At 34.7% G+C, this 22625-nt stretch overlaps 1 protein-coding gene across 2 annotated transcripts in view; it reads left to right on the top strand.

Annotated features, from left to right (window-relative positions):
• The window catches only part of ERBB4 (erb-b2 receptor tyrosine kinase 4), a 1212321-nt gene that overhangs the window by 893959 nt on the left and 295737 nt on the right, over positions 1–22625 (top strand). For both annotated transcript variants that reach the window (XM_017855612.1, XM_017855621.1), the window contains exons 13-14: positions 15171–15303; positions 20575–20668. In XM_017855612.1, coding sequence (XP_017711101.1) covers positions 15171–15303; positions 20575–20668 — 227 coding nt within the window. The remainder of the gene's footprint in view (positions 1–15170; positions 15304–20574; positions 20669–22625) is intronic.

The raw sequence follows: 22625 nt of genomic DNA, 5'->3' as shown, positions 1-22625 counted from the left end.
AAAAAAAAAAAAAAAAAAAAAAAAAAAAAAAAAAAAAAAAAAAAAAGCATTCAAGTAAGATTCTGTTATTGTATTTGAAACAGCATACTAATTACTAACAATGCTACAAAATGTTCTCTATGTTCTTATCAAAAGGATAATAAGTAGTTACTCTTGCCAATTAGCTACAGAAATGATATCCCTTCTATTTTGTAATCTAGAAATTCTGAGAGAATGATCTCTCAACAATAAAAGCCAGGATTACTGCAGGCTCCAGTTTTTATTACAAACGGTGGGTGATATTTTAACTTGACTTGCCTCTTCATCAATGGTTGCAAAATTTTAAAGTAAAACCTATAATCATTAAAAATGCAAAAACTAGGCTCCAGTTCTCCAGAGATTCTTATTTAGACACTGTTGTGAGTTGTATTGTGTCCCCTCCAGAAGATGCTCAAGTCTTGACCCCTGGTATCTATGAATGTGACTATATTTGGAAATAGGGTATTTGCACGTGTAGTTAAAAGGAAAGTTAAGATGAGCTTATACTGGAGCAGGGTAGGTCCTTCATCAAATGACTAGTGTACTTATAAGAAGAAGAGAAGAGACACACAGATGGACACACACAAATGAGAACACCATGTGAAGACATACACCCACTCAGAGGAAAGACAGCTGTGTGACAGCAGAAGCGACTATTGGAGTGATATAGCAGCAAGCCCAGAACACCAAGAATTGCTGGCAACTGCCAAAAGCTAGGGGAGGGCCATAGAACATTCTCCATCTGAGGCCCCAAGAAGAAACTAGCCTGTGAACACCTAGATTTTGGACTTCTGACGTCTAGAACTGTGAGAGAATAAATTTCTGTTGTTTTAAGAAGCCTAGTTCATGGCAGTTTGTTACACTATTTCTATGAAACTAACACAGACAGTGTGATGGGAAACCTGGGATTCTGCATTTTTAATACAAAGCAGATCATTCTGAGACAGGTGCCTGTGGAAAATCCTTGGGAAACTCTACTCTGTCACACCCCATATTATTCCCCCATCGTTCTATAGTCAAAAATATATTCAAGGACACATGATCATAACAATTCATTTTTTCTTCTGAAGCTGTGTTCCCTTGTAGGAAAATTCATAATTGAATAGCTTAAAACCAGATATTTAATAATAGGTTTGGGAGACAAAGATAAAGAGCTAACTTTAAAAAGTATTCTATAAATAGTGGGATTTGTTTTGCATTTACTAATGATAACATATTCAATAAATAAGGGGAACATTTAATTATAGTTTATACAGTAATTGGGTAATTATAGTATAATAAGTATTGTACTATCAGATTTTATTTACTTTAGACTTTCAACAAAATACTTTTGGATTCATTTTACTTTTTTACACTTACATCTCTTCTGAGAGGTGTTTTATATTGTGCTCAGTTTTCTAATCAAACCTTAAGAATTTCTAACATTTCATTTCTGCTGTCACTACTGCCTCTCACCTCCTCCTATCAGAATTTCCTGCTGTGGTCCCACTCATGTCAGAGATATACAGTAACTAGGGTATATAAGAGTTAACAACAATTTGTGTAGCATCTATTTAACCTGTTCAACATGGGGAATGGGTATGTCTCTGCACTTCTCCATTGCTGCTTCCCCAACTTCTTTATTAACCCATTATAATTTTTTACAATGTCATATAATGTCATTCTACTTTACACATGTCTAACCTTGCCTACACACAGAGCTTATTGCTGGGCAGTTTAGTGCTTTCGAAAGACTGAATGATGGCCCCATGAGGATGACCGCATTCAAATCTTCAGAACCTATGAACGTTATCTTATGTGGTAAAAACGACTTAGCAGATGTTATGGATCTTAAAATAGAATGATTATCCTGAAGTTATTTGAGTGGGTTACAAATATAATCACATGTGTCTTTATAAGAGGAAGGTAGAGGGAGGTTTGACTACTATAAAGGAAAAGGTGATATAACCACGGAAGCAAAGGTTGCAGCAATGTCACTTCAAGCTCACGCCAAAGGGGTCTTTAACAGCGAAAAGAGGAAAGGAACAAATTCTCTCCTGGAGACTTCAGAAGCAATCAGTCTTGCTAAAACCTTGATTCTAGCCCCTTAAGAGTCATTTTGGACATCTGAACTCCAGAACTATGAGAGCTTAAATGTAGGTGGTTTTAAGCAATGAAGTCTGTAGTAATTTGTTACAGCATGAAAGGAAATTATTTCAGTATTCTTTTAGTGACATGAGCCCAACTCAAATTACTTTAGGCATAGAGAGACCATATTAACTCACAGAAATGAGAAGTCCAAGGAATATCTTTTCAAACACAATTGGATCCAGGGGTTCAAACAACATCACTAGGACTCAATCCTCTATTTGCTTCACTCTGCTTTCCTCTTAGGCAAATTCTCATTCTTCATGAAACATTACTGGTCCTGGCAGCCATATGCTAAGAGCATTCACAGAGTTTATGAGTTTATGAACACAGATTAAAAAGCTCTACCTTCCCTCTCCAGTACAGGTTGACCCTATTTGGGTCAAATGCCCATCTCTATTATCACTATTATCTCCTTGTCACCAACTATTCAAATACGCCTTCAAGTCAATCCCATCAAAGAAATTTAACTGACATTTTTTGAAATAGGAGGTCCTTTACTCTCCCGCTTAGAATCTTTCAACAATTTCCAACAGATCTTTGGACAAAACACAAAAATCCTGAAAATGGCAACTAGGTCTTGCACAATCTGTCCCATCTCCATCTTACCAGTTTACAGGGTACCACTTTCCCATATGCTGCCCATGTCAGTTTTCTGAGAGCACTAATCTGATTCCTTCCTTAGACTCTCTTGGCTGGAGTTACAATTGCCCGTTTCCCCTACCCCTTTGCCTTAAGAATTTCTACTTACCCTTCGTATTTCAGCTTTAATGTCCCTTCTTTCGTGGGCTGGCCTAATGCCATTTGCCCACTAAGTTAAGACAACTCCTATATTCTATGTTCTCTCAGCGCTCTGTTTTATATATATATATATATATATATACACATGTATATACACATACATACACACATACACATTTCTATGCATACATAAATTTATATGCAGCCTGTTTTTCTCATTAGCTGTAAACTCCAAGAGGTAACAAAATATGTATTCTATTTCATATTTCAGTTATATCCTCAGCTCTTAGCAGAGCTTGCATAAAGTAGTTTCTCAATAAATATTTTTTAAAGTAAACACAGGGATATGCTTTTATGCCTTCACATTTCTCTTGAGTAAGTACATGTATTGAGCATTTACTTAATGTCTTAGACCCTGCATTAAAAATTCTACTAATTTGATGATTAATCTCCATCACAATCCTGAAAAGAAGATATTACTAGATATTACTATTCACTTTAAAGATAAGTAGCATGTAAGTAATTGCCCAAGGCTACATGGGTCATTACAGAGTAAGAGTTTAAGTCTATGTCTAATCACAAAACTTAACTATAATGACTATTAAACGGTACTTTTCAGCTTTAAAAAAAGGAAGAACATTACCTGTCCAAATACATTTCAATATTTTTAAAATAATCCATTTACTTTCACATACAACACTGGAGCAAAATCCATTATTTTAAGCTTCCCTCTATTTTAGTTAAAGCAGGTTCAGTGTTCTCGGTAAAGGTCAAAATGCTAAGCACATTATTATCTCTCCAAATTTTTAACAGACACCTGGAATTCAGATGAGATAAAGAAAAATCTATTTTGCAGCTTCCAGAAGAAACACGGAAGAAGTTAAAGGTTGCCTAATAACTACATTGCTAAAGTTTCTTTAGAGAGGTTTATAATGGCCTTTTGAACTGTAAGTCATTGAAGAGCCCTTCCACTCCTTCACTCATGACTATCACTGTGGGAAGTCAGAGGGCTGTTGAATTATTGGTGCTGATCGAAAATTTCTTTCTCTTAAGAATTTCAAAGAAGTAGCTTCCTTGGCCTTTTGTTCTATGCTGTGTGGAGATACTTCCTCTGGTTTCACTCTGGAGAAAATGATAAACCTACCTTCATTTCCATCATCTATTGGTTTGGAAAGAATGAGAAGAAAATAGTTATGATGGTTTTCTGTTTATTATTGCTTTCTTCCAATACATATTGTTTCCCTGACCCAAAACTGCTCTCAATTTGGGCATATGATAAAGACCCAGGGAGGCGTTAGATAGCAGAAGAGAGGTAAGATTTTGAGTGAAGCTAAAGCTTCCTCTCCAATTAGTGTCAAAGCATATAACGAAAGATCAAAGCAGTCAGCCTTTACCCTTCCACATACTGCAAAGTTCTGTCACCTTTAGCAGAGGGAAGGGGAAGGGACAGAGGGAGAAGATAGCAAACCTGAAAATAAATAATGTGATATGGTAAAATAAATGGGCCCAAAAGTTTATGGAATATCATAAAATAGTGCCAAGGTCATATTTGTGACCTTGTCAATGTCCTCAAGAATGAAACTGAGTTAAATGAGGACACTAAAGACACCTACTATATTCTATATTTAGTTAGCACTGAATACATATTTGATTTATATTATATATAATGTATATTATATTATTATTACATTGATATATATTTATATATTGTATGTATAATGTGTGTATATATATTTTATATAGATAGATAAAATTATCTGTAATTGAAGGTCTGAGATAGAACTTGATGAACAAAAAATATAAAAAAAAGAAAACAAAAGTGATCAATACAGAGTGAGAGACTCATGACACCCTACAGTATAATTTTAACCATTCTCTACTTCTCTTTACAAGTTGTTCTCATAATACAACTTTCCCTCTTCAGGATTTCCTCTGAAGATCATGTTTATCCAATTAGAAAGAGTATGTAAACACTGTATATAACTATATATGTCAGAAAATGAGATACTTGATAACCTTTAAATGTCTAAATGGTTGAGTATTGTAACTTAATATTCTTAAATGTAATTGATCTTTGCTACTTTTTAACTTTGTCTATTATATAGAATTAGACCATCCATTTATATTTAATCAGTTTGGTTAAACTATCTTTTTACTCTTTACATCTTTATAAATTAGTGGGAAGTCATTTATATTCTACTTTTTGGGAGGTGGTGATATAAGACCTATGTTAAGATTCTGTTTCTGGCTGGGTGCAATCATTTATGCCTGTAATCTCAGCACTTTAGTTTGAGACCAGGGTGGGCACCATGGTGAAACTTCATCTCTACAAAAAACAAACAAACAAACAAACAAAATTAGCCAGTTGTCATGGTGCATACCTTTAGTCCAAGCTACTTGGGAGGCTAAGGTGGAAGGATCACTTGAGTGCAGGAGGTCAAGGCTGCAGTGAGCCAATATCACACCATTCACTCCAGCTAGGGCAACAGAGCAAAATTCTGTTTCAAACATAGATTCCATTTATGCTGACATTTCTTTTGTGGAATGAGAGAGACCTCTTTCTCTGTATTATGACTAAATCAGAAAGAAATAAGCACTATTGCTATTGGTTCAAAATTAATGTAACAGATAAGCTGTTGATAAGCCATTCCCAAGTAAAACATCAAATCATTCAACTTTTTGGGGGAAGAGAGTGTATATATGGTAAGAAGATAAAATATAGTCATAAAATATGATATTTCATTTTAATAAATCTTTAAGACATGGAGAAAACCACAATTAAGCAAAACCTGCAAACTATGAGTTACCTAAAATAATTTATAATATATTTAAGTATAGGGTCAATGCTATCTATACAGGAAAGCATTCCATTTAGTCTTTGTTCTTTCATATTATCTTCAAAATTCTCTTTATCTGTTATTTAAAATAACTATAAAGTTAATTAGTTAGAATAGAAGAATATGTAGTTTTCAATGAAGTTTAGTGGATGCTTAGCAGCTTTTTTGGAGCATTTGGGAGAAATTTTATGTGAAAACTTTTGTCTATAAACAAGAAACAGCAAGTCATCCCACTCTGCACTGTTGAAAGTAAATATAAGACGTCCACTTCTGACCAAGATGAAATAACAAAAGGGAGGGATCAAATTTACCCTCCCTCGTGAAACAATCAAAAAAAAGGACAAAATAGATGAAACAACAGATTGCAAGAGACTGGAAAGCAGAACACAAGGGAAAGTGATTCCTGAGAGTGAGAAAATAAATGAGGTGAGCCTTATGACTGCTCTGGTTAACTGCCTTGAGAGAGATTTTAAGCCACAGTATAGTGAGGAAGATCCCAGGCGGAGTCCCAAGAACTCCAAGTTGAGAAGACAGAGCTAGGAATCCAGGCAGAATAATGCAGCTAGAGTTCACAGACAATACCAGAGAGGAAAACAGCACGCAGAGACAACTGCACTGTAAGAAATATTAAAGGAAGCCCTTCGGACAGGAGGAAATAATACCAGATGGAAATGCAGATCTGTACATAGGCTGAGGAGCACCAGAAATGGTAACTACATGGATGAATATATACGACTTTCATCTTATTATTTAGTTGTCTTCAAATGCAATGTCATGCTAAATCAAAAATAGTAACAATGTAATGTGGAGTGAATAACATGGGAAAGTAAGATGTGACAGTAGCTCAAAGGTAAGGAATAAGAAATAAAAGCATCCTATTTTAAGATCCTTAGAATAGATGTGAAGTGGCAGAGTATAACTTGAAAACAGTCTGCAATAAATTAAAGATGTTTACTGGGATTTTGCTTCTGGGAAGATGGAGGAAACATACTTTTACCTTTTCCTCCACTAAGTACAAATAAAAACCCTGGACATTATAAGACGACTCTGAAAGGTGGCCAGAAGAGGCAGACAGGTGTGGGATCTTGGAACCCAAAAAAAAAAGCAGGGGGGATTTTTTTGAGTTTTTTTTTTTTTTTTTTTTTTTTGCTACATATATCCCAGATTTCAAGATGAAGAAACTGGCAACTCAAAAACCCCAACAGATGCAGATTTAAAAAACCCCAACAAAAGCCTGTTCTTTCTACCCAAAGAATCTGGAAAGGAGCAGATAGACAAGACAGAAATCTTTTAGATAATAACTGCTCTACTCCAGCCAAACACCACAGAAAAACAACAAACAAACATACAATACTAAAAATAACAAACAAAAAAACAAACTTCATTCAAGCTCACAAAAGAGAGAAGAGTGTAGACTTCTACTCTCACCAGGCCAACCTCCCTTCCATGTGATGTCAGAGAAGGCAGGGTATGGAGTTCACATTTTCATCTCCACTGAGTGATAGATGCTAGGCAGTATTGGGCGGGTGCGAGAAGTGGGGGGGGTTCTTTTTTTTTTTCTTTTTTTTTCTTTTTTTTTTTTTTTGTGAGCGGCGGCTCTTTCTGTTGCCCAGACTGGAGTGCAGTGGTGTGATCTCGACTCACTGCAAGCTCTGCCTCCTGGGTTCAGCCTTTCTCCTGTATCAGCCTCCCAAGTAGCTGGGACTACAGGTGCCTGCCACCATGCCTGGCTAATTTTCTGTTTTATTTTTGTTTTTTTGGTTTTTTTTTTTTTTTAGTAGAGACAAGGTTTCACCATGTTGCCAGGATGATCTCAATCTCCTGACCTCGTGATCTTCCCGCCTCGGTTTCCCAAAGTGCTGGGATTACAGGTGTGAGCCACCGCACCCAGCCCTGTATTGGGTTTTAACTCGACACTTGTGGCCTTGGGCAACTTACACTCTCTGTGACTCTGCCTACCTATAAAATCCATGATCGTTCCTATTTTTCATGATGGTTTTGAATATTAGTATTCATAAATGAAGAAAGAATACCCCCTCCAAAAAGAAATAAAACTAAAGGCCAATGTATTTCTAAAGAATCTAGAGGCAAAACGCCTTAGCAAAGTAGTAGCAAATAGCATTCAGCAATATATACAAAGAATTATACAACATAACCAAATGGGTTTATTCAAGGGATATAAGATTGGCACAATATTTCATAAGCAAAAATATGATATATTAACAGTCCAAGGAAGAAAAAATTCATAATAATGTCAATTGATACAGAAAAGCATTTGAAATTTTAACATTTGTTTCTGTTTAAAATCTCTGAAAAAAAAAGAAATTCAGAGTAAGTTTCTCCCCTTCATGAAGACCATCTACAAAAATCCTACAGCTAACATTGTGCTTAATGGTGAAAAGCTGAATACTTTCCCCCTAGATTGGGAACAAGAAAAAAAATGTGAATGTCCTCTCTTATACTTATTTAACATAGTATTGGAAGTTCTACCTAGCAAATAAGGCAAGAAATGAAAAATAAAACTTATAGATCGAAAAGGAAAAAAAAATCTCTCTATTCAGAGATGGCATCATTATGTATATAAAAAATTTCAAAAAATCTACAAAAGCCTCCTAAAATAAATAAGCAAATTCAGCATGATTATAGGAGAAAACATAAAACTTACAAAGTTTAATTGTATCTGAAAACATGTAATTAACATGGCGCCATCGAAATTAAAACTATAATACTATTTATAATTACTAAAAGATGAAATACTTTGGTGTAAATTTAACAAAACATGTACAGGACTTGTATGCTGAAAACTACAAAATACTGATGAAAGAAATCAAAGCAGATGTAAATAGATGCAAAGGCATACTGTGTTCCTGTACTGAATAGCTCAAAATCATAAAGATGTCAATTATCCCTAAATGTATATACAGCTTTAGTGCAATGCTTATCAAAATCTCAAAAAGGTTTGTTGAGATAGAGTCAAAATGTTTATATAATTTATATGGAAAGGCAAACAAGTTAGCCTAACTAACTATTTTGGAAAAGAAACAAACGAAATGGGAATATTCAGTTCACATATTTTCAAGATTTATTACATAGCTGCCATAATTAAGGCTGTGTGTTATTGTAAAGGGATAGATACACAGATCAATAAAACAAACTCAGAAATAACTCACACAAATGTACCCAATGTATTTTTTACAAAGGTGTGAAAGCAATTAAATAGAGGAAAGGTAGCCTTTAAAGCAAATAGTGCCAGAGGAAATGGACATCTATAGAGTAAACAATGAACCCTAAGCTATATCTCACACCTTATAAAAACATTAACTTTTAACTTTAAAAACAAGTCATGGGATTAAATGTAAAATGTAAAGCTATAAAACTTTGAGGTAAAAAAAATAGGAGAAATCATTAGGGATTTAGAGTTAGGTGAAAACAATTTAGAGTTGGCATGCAAAGAACAATCTACAAAAAGTTGAAATGATAAATTCAACTTCATCAAAATTAAAAACATTTGCTCTATAAAATGTCCTAAGATAAGAATGAAAGTATAAGCTACAGATTGGGAGAGGAGATATTCAAATCAGATAGTTGTTACAGGACCAACAATTTCTTATGCATGCTGTACAGTAACATAAAAGTATTCTGAGACAGCAGGATTTGCAGCAGAGAAACAGTTTAATGATTGCAGGGCAACCTAGTGAGGATATGGGAGGAAACCCTCAAATTTATCTCTCTGAGAATACTGGGCTGGGTTTTATAAAAGCAAGGGGCTGGAAAACTATGACCACTGGTTGGTCAGAGTAAGAAGGATGAAGTCATCAGGATGTGGAAACTCCATTCTTTGGTGAGTCATCTCCTCATAGGGTCCTTCAGATAAGTTGGCATCAGTGGGGGTCCTTCAGACCAGCTGGCATCAGTGATTTCTGTGGCATGCAGGACATGAAAAAACATCTTAAGGCAAAACCTAATCTTTCATAATGTTCAAATAGTTATCTATAGAGCAGTTAAGGAGAACTATAATCTTGTAACAGGGTCTACATGACTCTGAGACAAAAGCAAGCAACTATGAGGAAGCAGGTCAAACAAAGCTACATTAATTACTAATGATGAGTGTGGTGCAAGCGTGGCTTCTTTTCTTTTCTTTTTTCTTTTTTATTTTGAGATGGAGTTTCACTCTTGTTGCCCAGTCTGGAGTGCAATGGCACGATCTTGGCTCACTGAAACCTGTGTCTCCCGGTTTCAAGCGATTCTCCCTCCTCAGCCTCCTGAGTAGCTGGGATTAGAGGCACGCACCACCATGCCCAGCTAATTTTGTATTTTTTGTAGAGACGGGGTTTCACTATGTTGGCCAGGCTGGTCTCAAACTCCTGACCTCAGGTGATCCACCAGCTTCAGCCTCGCAAAGTGCTGGGATTATAGACATGAGCCACCATGCCCACCCACTTGGTTTATTTTCATTTCTCCCCCTCCCATCTTCCCTTATTAGTATTATAAAGTTTATAGGAATGGTTTCATAGATAGATGGAATATATAAAGAACAAAAAGTAGCACTAAGTTGCAAATAAATAAATAAAATCTAATTACAGTGGTCAAAGATATGAAGAAACATTTCTCTGAAGAGTGTATAAATGAAAAATAAGCATATTAAAAATGTTCAACGTTATTAGCCACTTTATGGAAATCTAAATTTAAAACACAATGAGATATTACTACACCTATCAGAATGGCTAAAATAAAAAGAGTAATAAAATCAAATGTGGGAGAAGATGCAGAGAAATGTAATAATCCATACATTGTTGGTGAGAGTGTAAAAATGGTACAATCACTCTAGAAAATAGTTTGCTACTACCTTAAAAAAAAAAAAAACCAACTAAAATGTTAATACCATATAACACAGTAATTAACTCCTGAGAATTTATTACAGAAAAATGAAAATTATATTTATACAAAACCATATACACAAATGTTTATAGTAGCCCTAATTGTAGTAGCTCCAAACTGGAAACAACCCAAATATCCTTTCATGGGTAAATAGTTAAACAAATTGTAGTAACCCATACTATGAAATACTATGATCAATAAAAAGAAACAAACAATAAACACAACAACCTGGATGAATCTCTGCATATTTATTCTAATTGAAAAAAGTGCCAATTATGAAAAATTACATACTGTACAATTCCATTTATATAAATTTTAAAATTACCAAATTATAGTAATGGAGAAGAGATTAGAGGTTGCAGTAAGGGAGCTCTAATGGGTAAGTTTAAAGGGAAGGTGGGAGACAAGTCAGTGTGAAGATCCAAGTACAAAATTAAGGATTCTTGCTATGAGGAAATCTGTATTTTGCCTATATCAATGCCAATGTCCAGTTGTGTTACTGTACTATGAACTTTTTAAGATCTTGTGAGATAAAACTGGGTGTCCGAAACACGATATCTCTCTGTATCATTACTTACAACTACACATTAATATATAATTATTTCAGAATAAAATATTTAATTTAAAATATAAACCCAAAAGATAAAATAACAAATAAAAAGTTATACAGCTCATAAGCCACATTTACAGAAAAACATAAATAGAAATAAAATCATTTTAATAATCAATTTATCCAAATCATAGGAGAAAAGAAGGAAAGGAGGACGAGAACAGAATGGACCAACAGGAAAAAGAAAAAAGAAAAAAGAAAACTAAGATAAATTATTTCAACTTGATTATTTCAATTATTACACTAAATGTAAATGGTTTAAACACCCTAATTAAAGGACAGAGATTATCAGATTGAAATAAAGAAAAACAAAGCTCAATGATTGCTGCTTACAAGACTTGGACTTCAAATATAAAAGCACAAATACATTAAAAGCAAAATTATGGAAAAATACTAAGAGAGAGGTAGAGAGAGTAGAGAACCAGAAATGTGTGAACAACTTATTTCTTATAAATATGCAAATTTCATAGAGAAAGGATATCTTTTCAACAAATGATACTGGAAATATTGAATATCCACATACAAAAACTGAGTATATCCTTACATAGTACCTGTGATTGTTCATTTTATATGTCAACCTAACTGGGGCATCGGATGACCAGCTATTTTATTAAATATCATTTCTGGACATGTCTGTGAGGATGTTTCTAAATGATGTTAGCATTTTAATTGCTATGCTAAATGAAACAGATTGCCGTCACCAGTGTGGGTGGGCATCATCTAGTACACTGAGGGTTTAAATAAAATAAAAAGTTGAAAGAAGGGAGAATTCACTCTCTCTGCTTGGCTAGAACATTGATCTTTCTCTTGCTCTTGGAATGGAACTTACATCTTACATCATTGATGCTTCTGGTTCTTAGGCCTTTGGACTTGGACCAGAATTTATATCATCAGTTCTCTCAGATCTCAGGCCTTTAGACTCAGATGGGGACTGCACCACTGGCTTCCATAGGTCTCCAGCTTTCAGGTGGAAGATGGTGAAACTTCTCAGTTTTCATACTTGTGTGAGCCAATTGTGTGTGTGTGTGTGTGTGTGTGTGTGTGTGTGTGATGTGTATAAAATCTCTTAATGGTTCTGGTTTTCTGGAGAACCATGACTAATACAGTACCATATGTGCAAATTAACTCTAAATGAATCATGTGGATAATCGTGAAACCTATAAAACTTCTAAAAGAAAATACCAGAGGAAACTTTTGTGACCCTGAGTTGGACATACCTAAAACTTTTTAGATACGATGTGAAAAGTATGATTCAAAAAACAAGTTGATAAATTATCCAAATGAAAAACTTCTACTTTTCAAAAGACAGTATTAAAAGAATGGAAAGACATGGCTAAAATTGGGAGAAAATACTTGCCAAATATATAAAAAAACTCTCAATACTCATTAATAAGAAACAATCAATACAATATAAAATGGGCAAAAGATTTGGTGACACTTGAACAAATCAGATATATAAAAATAAGCACATTAAAAGATATTCCACATCTTTAATCATTAAGAAAATGTGAATCAAAACCACAATCAAGAGCTACTACGTTAAAATTAGATAGTTTAAAATTGAACAAACTGACCACATCAAACATTGGTGAAGATGTGGGGAACACAACTCAAACTAAATTTTGAGTTGTGTTCATTGATGGTAGGAATATAAAATGGTACAACTACTTTGAAAAACAATTTGACAGTTTCTGGAAAAGTTGACCCTATACCTACCATGTTGTCCAGCCATTCCACTCCTGGGAATTTATCTAAAGGGCAAGAAAGTATATGTCCATACAAAGACTTTTACACATATATTCATAGTAATCAACTACTACTATTTTTAACATCCAAAATGGAAAACACTCTAAATGTCTGTCAATAGGTGAATGGATTATAAATTTCATATATCCATATGATAGAATATACTCAGTAATAAAAGTGAATAAACTGTTGATACATGCAGTAATATAGATGAAACTCAAAATAATTATGCAAATGAAAGAAACCATATAAAAACAAAATGCACTATATAATTTCATTTATAAAAAATTATAGAAAATGCAAACTAATGTACAGTGAGTAACAGAAAGCAGATCAATGATTGTCTAGGGAGAATGGTGCAGGAGGCAAGAATTACATAAGGTCATAAGGAATCTTTTGGAGGTAATGAATACATTAATTATCTTGATTGTAGATATGGTTCATGATGTCAACATTTATCAAATGGTATACTTTATATATGAGCAGTATATTGTATGCCATGTGTATCTCAATAAAACTGCTGCACACAGGCACACATACACACACAGTCCTCTCTTAAACTATACTGGAAGAAATTATTCAAGAAGTAGCAAGATTTGTTGATAGATCTAAGTCTGCCTTTAAAATATTTTTACACAGTTTACCACAGGGGCCTTTTTATAACCCCAGGATATAGGACAAAGAAAATATGAATTGGAATATTTGTTTCACTGTTTCAGAACTAGTCAGGATCGCAGGTGCGGGCGATTTGCTCTCTCAAGCATATGTTAGAGAAGTTAACTTTCACAGATTTCACAGATGTAGTTCCCTGCTTGTATTACACTACCATATTCAGTGCCATCCCAACCCACCTCACAAATGTTCTTGCCATAAAATTTTACATCTCATAATAAGTAAAGTTGTTAACTAATGGAAAGATAAAGTTGATTTTGATGTTTTAATCTTCTTTAGAATTCTTAATATTTCATGAAAACTACATAGAGTTGTGTTTCAAATACCTCAAATCACTTTCAGAAACACAGAATAACATTTGAAGTATTTATGGCTCTTCTTATCAATATCAAATCTCCCTTCACTAAAATAATGTTATGCAGTATAAATAATAATATCCTGAATAAAAGATATTCAGTATAAAGGGAAACAAAGATGGTTAGCCTTAAGTGGAAATTTAAAAATTATTTGGCCCTTCTGCCATCAACAACAAGAAAAACAGAGATAACAGAGAGATAACCCTGAAAACTGTTGTTACTACTTTAATCTCTAAACTTCTGCATAAATAATCATTGTAATTTGCTGAATATTCTTTCAAAACTTCTTCCTTACATGTGATGACTTGACTAATAGCAAGGTAGACATAGCCAGAATATAGCAGGGTCCTGTAGAAAACTTACAGTTTGGCTGGCGCAGTGGCTCACGACTGTCATCCCAGTACTTTGGGAGACTGAGGTGAGTGGATTACTTGAGGTCAGGAGTTTAAGACCAGCCTGGCCAACATGGTGAAACCCTGTTTCTACTAAAAATACCAAAATTATCTGGGTGTGGTGGTGTGCGCCTGTAATCCCAGCTGCTCAGGAGGCTGAGGCAGGATAATTGCTTAAACTCAGGAGGTGGAGGTTGCAGTAAGCCAAGATCATGCCACTGCACTTCAGTCTGGGTGACAAAGCAAGACTGTCTAAAAAAAAAAAAAGAAAAAAAAAAGAAAACTTGTATTTTATTTCTATTCCTTTCTCCCCTTCTTACCCTCTATAAATTATTCTTTTTCTTTCTCTTCCTCTTTTAATCCTTTTTTGTTGTTCTTGTTGTTTCAGGACAATATTATGTTTTTCTATTTCTTCATGAATCCCTCAAACTGAGAAGGCAAAATATTTTATGTATTAGTGGAGCAAAACATTGGCTTGAGAGAAGTGTGGTTTATTCTTTAGCTTGGAAGGATAATTTATATCTCCTGTCCTCCCAGTAGTTTTTATATAGGCAATTCACTTTTGCTTAACCTTATGAAAAATGCAAGATTGCCGTACAAACACAGCTACTAGGACTCTGCAATATAGAAGAAGTTGCAGGTAGAATAGGACATGATGATGGGATAGGCCACCAAAGTCATTTGCCATAGATCTCTTTTAAGCGAACTCCTTTAGAAATAGCATTAACTAGGAAGATTTTAAGTTTTGACACAATCCTCTGTTTTATTTCCCTTTGATTTTGGTGTTTCACAGCTGCTGAAGGAATGGTGTGCAACCATCTGTGTTCCAGTGATGGCTGTTGGGGACCTGGGCCAGACCAATGTCTATCGTGTCGCCGCTTCAGTAGAGGAAGGATCTGCATAGAGTCTTGTAACCTCTATGATGGGTAAGGCTTCTTCTAGGGTTGCCTTCACCTCACGAGCTTTGAAGGACTGATTAGCTCAGATTTTTTTGTTTGTTTGTTTGTTTTTTGAGACGGAGTCTCGCTCTGTCGCCAAGGCTGAAGTCCAGTGGCACGATCTCGGCTCACTGCAAGCTCTGCCTCCCGGGTTCACGCCATTCTCCTGCCTCAGCCTCACGAGTAGCTGGGACTACAGGCTCCCGCGGCTAATTTTTTTGTATTTTTTAGTAGAGACGTGATTTCACCGTGTCTGCCAAGATGGTCTAGATCTGCTGACCTAGTGATCCGCCCTCCTTGGCCTCCCAAAGTGCTCGGATTACAGGCGTGAGCCACCGCGCTTGGCCTAGCTCTGATTTTTAAATTTTAAGAAAATGGTAAAATGCAGGCCAGGATTTTTAAGGAGAGTTCTTGTTGCATCAAGGAGACAACACACAGACAAATTCTTTTAAGGAGAAATAATTTTATTTGAAATTACAAGTTCAAATACATAGTTTACTATTACATGCATTTTTAAAAACATACTCGGACAATTCTTTTTTTTTTTTTTTTTTTTTGAGCCGGAGTCCTCCGCTCTGCTCTACCTTGGACTGGAGTGCAGTGGCCGATCTCAAGCTCACTGCAACTACGGCCTCCCGGGTTTACGCCATTCTCTGCCTCAGCCTCCCGAGGCGCTCGGGACTACAGGCGCCCGCCACCTGATCGCACGCGTAGTTTTTTGTATTTTTTTATTAGAGACGAGGTTTCACCGTGATTAGCCAGGAATGGTCCTCGATCTCCTGAACCTCGCTGATCCGCCCGTCTCGGCCTTCCCAAAGTGCTGGCCACAGCTTGAGCCACGCACCCGGCCCAATTCGTTAATAAATATAGAAATTTACACTTAAGCAAAATTGGGAAATATATTCCTTTTCTTTATGAAGGGATTGTTTTATAAGTAATCTTCCTCTCCGTCTATCCCAAATAATATTTTTATTTTCCTCTCATACTTCCTATAAATTTCATCTGAGTGCATGTTTTCTTTCTTTCCTTTTTTTTTTTCTTTCTACTCATTTTTTATGTCTTATTGGTATATAAGAATGTGCTTGTCCCTCTATGTCTCTGACAAGTGATCACCAGTAGAAAAACTACATTGTAGTTTCTACTTGAAGTGGGTTAGAAAGTGTTCTGCCCAGGGTTTTAGATAATCTAAGCAGTATTTTAAATCAAGTATTTTTTAATTTTTCCTGGTACTTCAATAATAACATTACAGTAGGAGAATCTAGTAAGTACCTGGTTGCATAATATTTCGATATATTCATAAAATTACTTGATGCATAACATACTATTTGATGTATTAGTTCTTGTTCTTCATTAGTGTGATAAGCATTTTTAGTGCTGCTCCTAAGTCAAATTTTTCTTTATGTGTTCACTGAAAGTATTTTCTTTTTTAAATTTTATTTATTTTTATTTTTTGAGTCTCAGTTTTTGCTGCCTGTTGCCCAGGCAGAGAGTGGCCAATTGCCTGATCCTCAGCTCACCACAGCCCTCCACCTCCCAGATTCAAGCAATTCTCTTGGCCTTTAGCTCCCGAATAGCTGGGATTACCATGTGCCCGCCACCACGCCAGGCCTAATTTTGGTATTTTTAGTAGAGACAAAGGGTTTCTCCATGTAGGCCAGCTATCTCGAACTCTGACCTCAGTTGATCTGCCTGCCTCAGCTCCCATATAGCTGGCGGAATAACAGTAGAGTCTACACCGGCACCCTGGCCTGAAAAGTATTTTCAATAGCTTGTTGGACGTATAGTTTTTTGAAGTTCCTTTCATCTTCCTTGTGGCCTCGTGAATTATCCCATGATATTCAATAAATAGACATTGCAACTTTTTGCATTTTACATGAGAAAAATAAAAATTTAATATAATTATAGATGAATTTCGACATGTCTCTGTTTTGCAACATGTCCAAAACCAATTCCCTTCAATAAAATAATAAGGGAGAAAGATTAAATATTAGAAAGCAAAGAAAAAAATTTAAATAGAAGAATTTAATCATTTTTCAGGAAAAAATTTTGTAGCATTTATTTTGTGAGAGTTAACTTTGCTTGCAATTTGAAAATATGATATTAGGAAATTATTTGGCTCTTGTCTCATTGAATCATATTTATGCTTGTTCCCAATTTTATGCGAACATAAAATACCTCAGATCCAAAAATGATGCTATGTCCTTTTGCATCCAGCATTGATAAATAAAACAAAACACAAATAGACTAAAATGAGAATTAAAATGAAACACAATAGACCAATTTCATTAAGTGAATATTACATTAAAAGTTTATTGAATACATATGTGTAATTCTAAAGAGGAAATTAATTATAGAAATCATTTTATGTAATAGCAGCATCTTATAAATAGAGGGAACTGGTATAATTAAGTATGAGCTAAAGTCACAACATTACATAGGACTCAAGCCAATGCTAGAACTTAAGGTATCTGATTTTCATCTTGTTTTTTTGTTTGTTTTTTCCCAGAATACAATTGTTTTTATTTAATATTAGTTTTTAGCTTTTCGGAAATATCAAATTTATAAACATGTGGATGTAAACACCAGTTTCTGTCTCATTTCTGCAAAACAATGAAAGCTAACCAAAAGAAAAATACAGGTTTCCTGAAGAAACACTGATTACCACACTGTTTTTTTATATTTAGCATATTTCATATTTACATCATAAAATCAAATCTGTTAAATTAACTTAGTTTTTTAATGTATTTTGCAGTAATTGTGGCAACCCAGGAAACCATAAACATGGGGCTACTTTGAAAGATAATCAACGTATGTATCTTGTAAAAGACTGGTGCAATTCTTGCCTGCCCAATGATGGATTGACTACCTTCCATCTTGTGGTATGGGCTAGTCTCTTTCAACATTGGCTGATGGTTATGATAGCCTTTGAGGAAGAACAAGTTTATATCCCAACTTGCTTAAACTCTTGTGAAAGTTTAAGAACAGCACAGAAACATCAAAGAGGGAACCAGTGTAAGCTCTTTGCAAGTGTTTTTACATTTAATAATTGCAGCTTCTCAATGAAATCTTTTTTTTTTTCCCCCTTTTACAGAGGATATTTTTTTTAAATGAGGCTTAAGAAAGTTCAAGTATTTAAGGCCCAGAAATATTAGTGTTGGTCCTGGGCTTTAAATCTGGAAAAACTAGATCCCAGAGTATTCACTCTTGATCACAGGACTTGCTAAGGTAACACATACAACAAAACTGTGAGAAAATGTATCATAGCAAAACCAAGTGAAACAAAGCTCCGTATGCAAAGCTCATACTTAATAGACTATAAATTGTTAAATCTGATTCAAGTGAAAGAGTAACTCTGGCAAAGTCACAATAGAATCACTGGAGGACAGGAAAGAAAAAGAGAAATTATGGAGAAAGTCACAATAAAGGGCAGAACAAGTTATAGAGACTGCCAGGAGGATCTTTTCTGAGAGCAGGAAAATCAGAAGCCTGTCAAATGGAAGTCTATGGAAGAAAAGCGCAATAGGCTGTCTCCATGATTGTTTTATGACATACATTTTATTCCTCAACTCTGCATGTGGGGAAGTGGATTTTGGAGAAGAAGAGTAAGAAGAATGTGACCTTTGTTCTAGTAATATCAACACTATAATCTTCATTTAGTACCATCAACTTTTAATCACCCAAGAAACTATTATCCAAACCAACGGATAATCTCAAGTTGTGCTATAATTGTCATAATTTTATTATGCAAACAATGCTCTTGATTATCTTTACAATTTTACTACCCTCCCATACCAACTCGTTTTGACTTTTATATTCTGAAGGTTTCCTTTGTTGAGTACTTTGTATGGTTTATGTCAGTGAAGCATGCAAAACATCATCTGTCTTTATGTAATTGTGATTTTAAAATTAAGAACATTTATAAAAGGTTTGATCCATAACAAACTACTATCTCACTTTGTAAAATGCATAAACCATGTAACTAAATATATGTGCATTACATACATAATTAAGGCACCTATTTATGCTATTTATTTGGAAAATCAAACTTAATTATTTTGCCATGGAATAGATGTAGTCTTAGTCTAACCAACAGAAAACATAGCTCATTGTTGTGCTTCTGTCATTTATTAAGGCTTTACAATATTCAAATGAGAAAAAAGTGAATGCTTCTCTTTAGGTAAAAATATTTTTTAATGTTTCACCTAATGAATCAAAAATTGCCATACCTGTAATGCTATTGGTGTGGAGTGGTAACACAGCACACAAAAGCACAAAATAATAAAGTAGCTAAACATAATCAAATTTTATTAATGATTTGTAAATGGCATTTTAAATTGTCTGTACCTAGTACTTTATCCTCCTGTATTTTAGTGGAATGGGGTGGTTTAAACCTATTATAGATGACTACTATCTAATTATTGTTATAAAAATTTTGCAGTAGACATTGATTGTAAAATTGATAAGTTGATCACATGTAATATAGAAATAGCCACAACAATGTAAGGATATAGGAAGGGATGACCACCATCCCAGGAGATTTCAATTAGAAAGTTTAAAGATGTTACCATTAAACTATTTCTTTTATTGTGTACTGTATAGAATTACTTCAAACAGAATTTAGACTGCAAAAAGATGTCGTGATATTAGATCAATAATATAAGAAAATGAAATCTACCATAAAAGATATTTTCTCTAATTCTCCAAGGCAGATATTTTAAAAGGAGAAGAAGAATCAAAGTAGTTTTGAAGTTTCACCAAAATCAATTGAAGAGTCTTGGGATTTGAAGGACAAGGATTGGGAACATTCACATAACTTAGCAACAAGAAAAATACAATAGTTCTTTCAGAGTTTAGAAATTAAAGCTTCTCTGAGAGTAAAATTGTATATAAAGGCAAAGCAGGCACAGCCTTATTTAAAATGTAAAATGGTTTTTCTGCGTCATCAAAAAAAAAAAAAGGTATTCTTTTAGGTTTTTTTTTTTTTTTTTTTTTTTTTTTGAGACTGCTGGAATACGTCTTGCAGGAGAGAGGTTTCCAGTATGAGTCTAACGTTGAACTCATTGGAAGGCAGGGAGAGCCATCTGGCTGCAGTTTATCTTTTCTCCTAATGGAAAACTTAATGTTTCTGATGCTCCTGGCACATAGAGAAACAAACTGTAGAATTTACTCTGCCAATAGGACTTTTTGCAGATGTTACTTCATTTGTTAGGTTGACAGCTTGTTTGCTTATACCTCCTCATGTGGCTGATGTTTTCACAGTGAATTTCGGGAGTTTGAGAACGGCTCCATCTGTGTGGAGTGTGACCCTCAGTGTGAGAAGATGGAAGATGGTCTCCTCACATGTCATGGACCGGTAAGCCTGAAGACATCTGTGGTGTGTTGGTTTATTTAGTATCATGTATGAATGTTTGTTATTATTTTATCATTTATTCATCCATTCAATAGCTACTTATAGGATGCCATGGGGAAACATGTTTATCTGCCTACAGGAGGCTTAAAGTTTAGTAGTAGAGATAAAATAGTTAAAAGTCAATGTCATACATATTTATTCTCCAGATAAAATAGTTATATGGAATTATAAGATATGGAGTGGTCCTGGACTATTGCACAGTATAGAAAAGAATAGTTAGATTGAAGCATAATCACTAACAAAATAAAAATATGTATAAATTGTTTTAGAAACACAAATGAAGGAAAAACTAATTCTGTCTTTGGGATGAAAATAAAGACATCAAGATAGGCTATAAAGAAGTGATGTTTGAGCTATGCTTTGAAGAAGAATCTGGAAAGAAGAAACATGTAAACATACACAAATGTAAAAGTTCATGTTGTATTTGAGGAAAGCTATCACACATTTTTATATGCATTTAATCCTTTAACTATTGTGGCAGTGTGAAAGACAGTGGAAAGAAGGTGACAAGTACTCATAAACTAAAATCTAAAACAGTGCAATAAATACTATGGCAGAGGGAAGAATTGAGCTATGAGAATCCAAGGAGGGGTTACAGGATTAGGTAAGTTCTCATGGATGAGGTCTCATTTACATAGTTTGAAGTTAGCCTCAGAGAGAAAATAATTATAATTATATTTTAGACCTCTCTTTGGTTTCCATCATTCGAGTTTTCTTAATAATGAGATCAGTATAAATTTTCATTCCTAATTGTCATTTTCATCCTTCTTTAGACAAATTTCCAGTTTATCTGTGTTATTGAATCATCTCTCAGTGGATAATTTGAGACCAACATTTGGGTGTAGACAAGAGCTTCACATTGCTCTGTACAATTTCATTGGAAATTTAAATAGTATTAAATTTTATACCAGAGTGCTTATTCAGCACTTAATTAGCTTAGAAAAAAATATATATCACTGAGCCCTCCAAACTTCCATTAGGCCCCAGTGAGCTGTTCTGGAACTTCATCTAAAGGAGGATGTGGAAAAGTTGGCCAGTTCAGAGGACTACCGCAAGGATGATTAGCTTGGAAAATTAGACCTCTGAGAAAAAGAAATGGTGTTGTTTGGCATGAAGAACCAAAGTGTAAAAGGCAATTTAATATGTAATGATCTCCAAGTAAGTATGCAAAGGGCATGTGCAGCTATTTTCTTTCTCCATTATGGACAGTCATGAAAAATACAATTAATCAACAGTGTGAGAAATATGAATTCTGTAAAGAATGTCATGAAACACAGGGAAGTGAACTTCTGTAATGGCCTGTTAAGGCAGGTTGAGATATCTATATGAGTCTTTAAAAACGAACATATTTAGGTAACTTCTTAACTATTAATCATGGAATAAAAAAAAATCTTTCCGAGAGACAGAAATTTTTAAAAATGTATAATTAAAATAATCAAGGATTTGGTCATCTCATCTGAATAGGCTGGGAATCATCATAGGCCTCTAGATCCAATCATAATATATATTAGACATAGATTTACAGAAACACTTTTCAAAAAATTATCAGCAACTGCCAAAACTTGCCTTGATAGTTAAAGAATCAGTAATCTTTCAATGTTAAGCAGGTAAGAACACAATGTCTTTCAGTAGTGGTGTGTGAATCACTACAGGTACCACTGCACTGATATTTCCCATAAATTTCTTTTTTTTTTTTTTTTTTTTTTTTTTGAGACGGAGTCTCGCTCTGTCGCCCAGGCTGGAGTGCAGTGGCCGGATCTCAGCTCACTGCAAGCTCCGCCTCCCGGGTTCACGCCATTCTCCTGCCTCAGCCTCCCGAGTAGCTGGGACTACAGGCGCCCGCCAGGTCGCCCAGCTAGTTTTTTGTATTTTTAGTAGAGACGGGGTTTCACCATGTTAG

The sequence above is a fragment of the Rhinopithecus bieti genome, unplaced genomic scaffold (genome assembly GCF_001698545.2).
Source record: "Rhinopithecus bieti isolate Rb0 unplaced genomic scaffold, ASM169854v2 scaffold_1070, whole genome shotgun sequence".
Taxonomy (NCBI): domain Eukaryota; kingdom Metazoa; phylum Chordata; class Mammalia; order Primates; family Cercopithecidae; genus Rhinopithecus; species Rhinopithecus bieti.
This window is presented reverse-complemented; position numbering and strand designations above follow the sequence as displayed.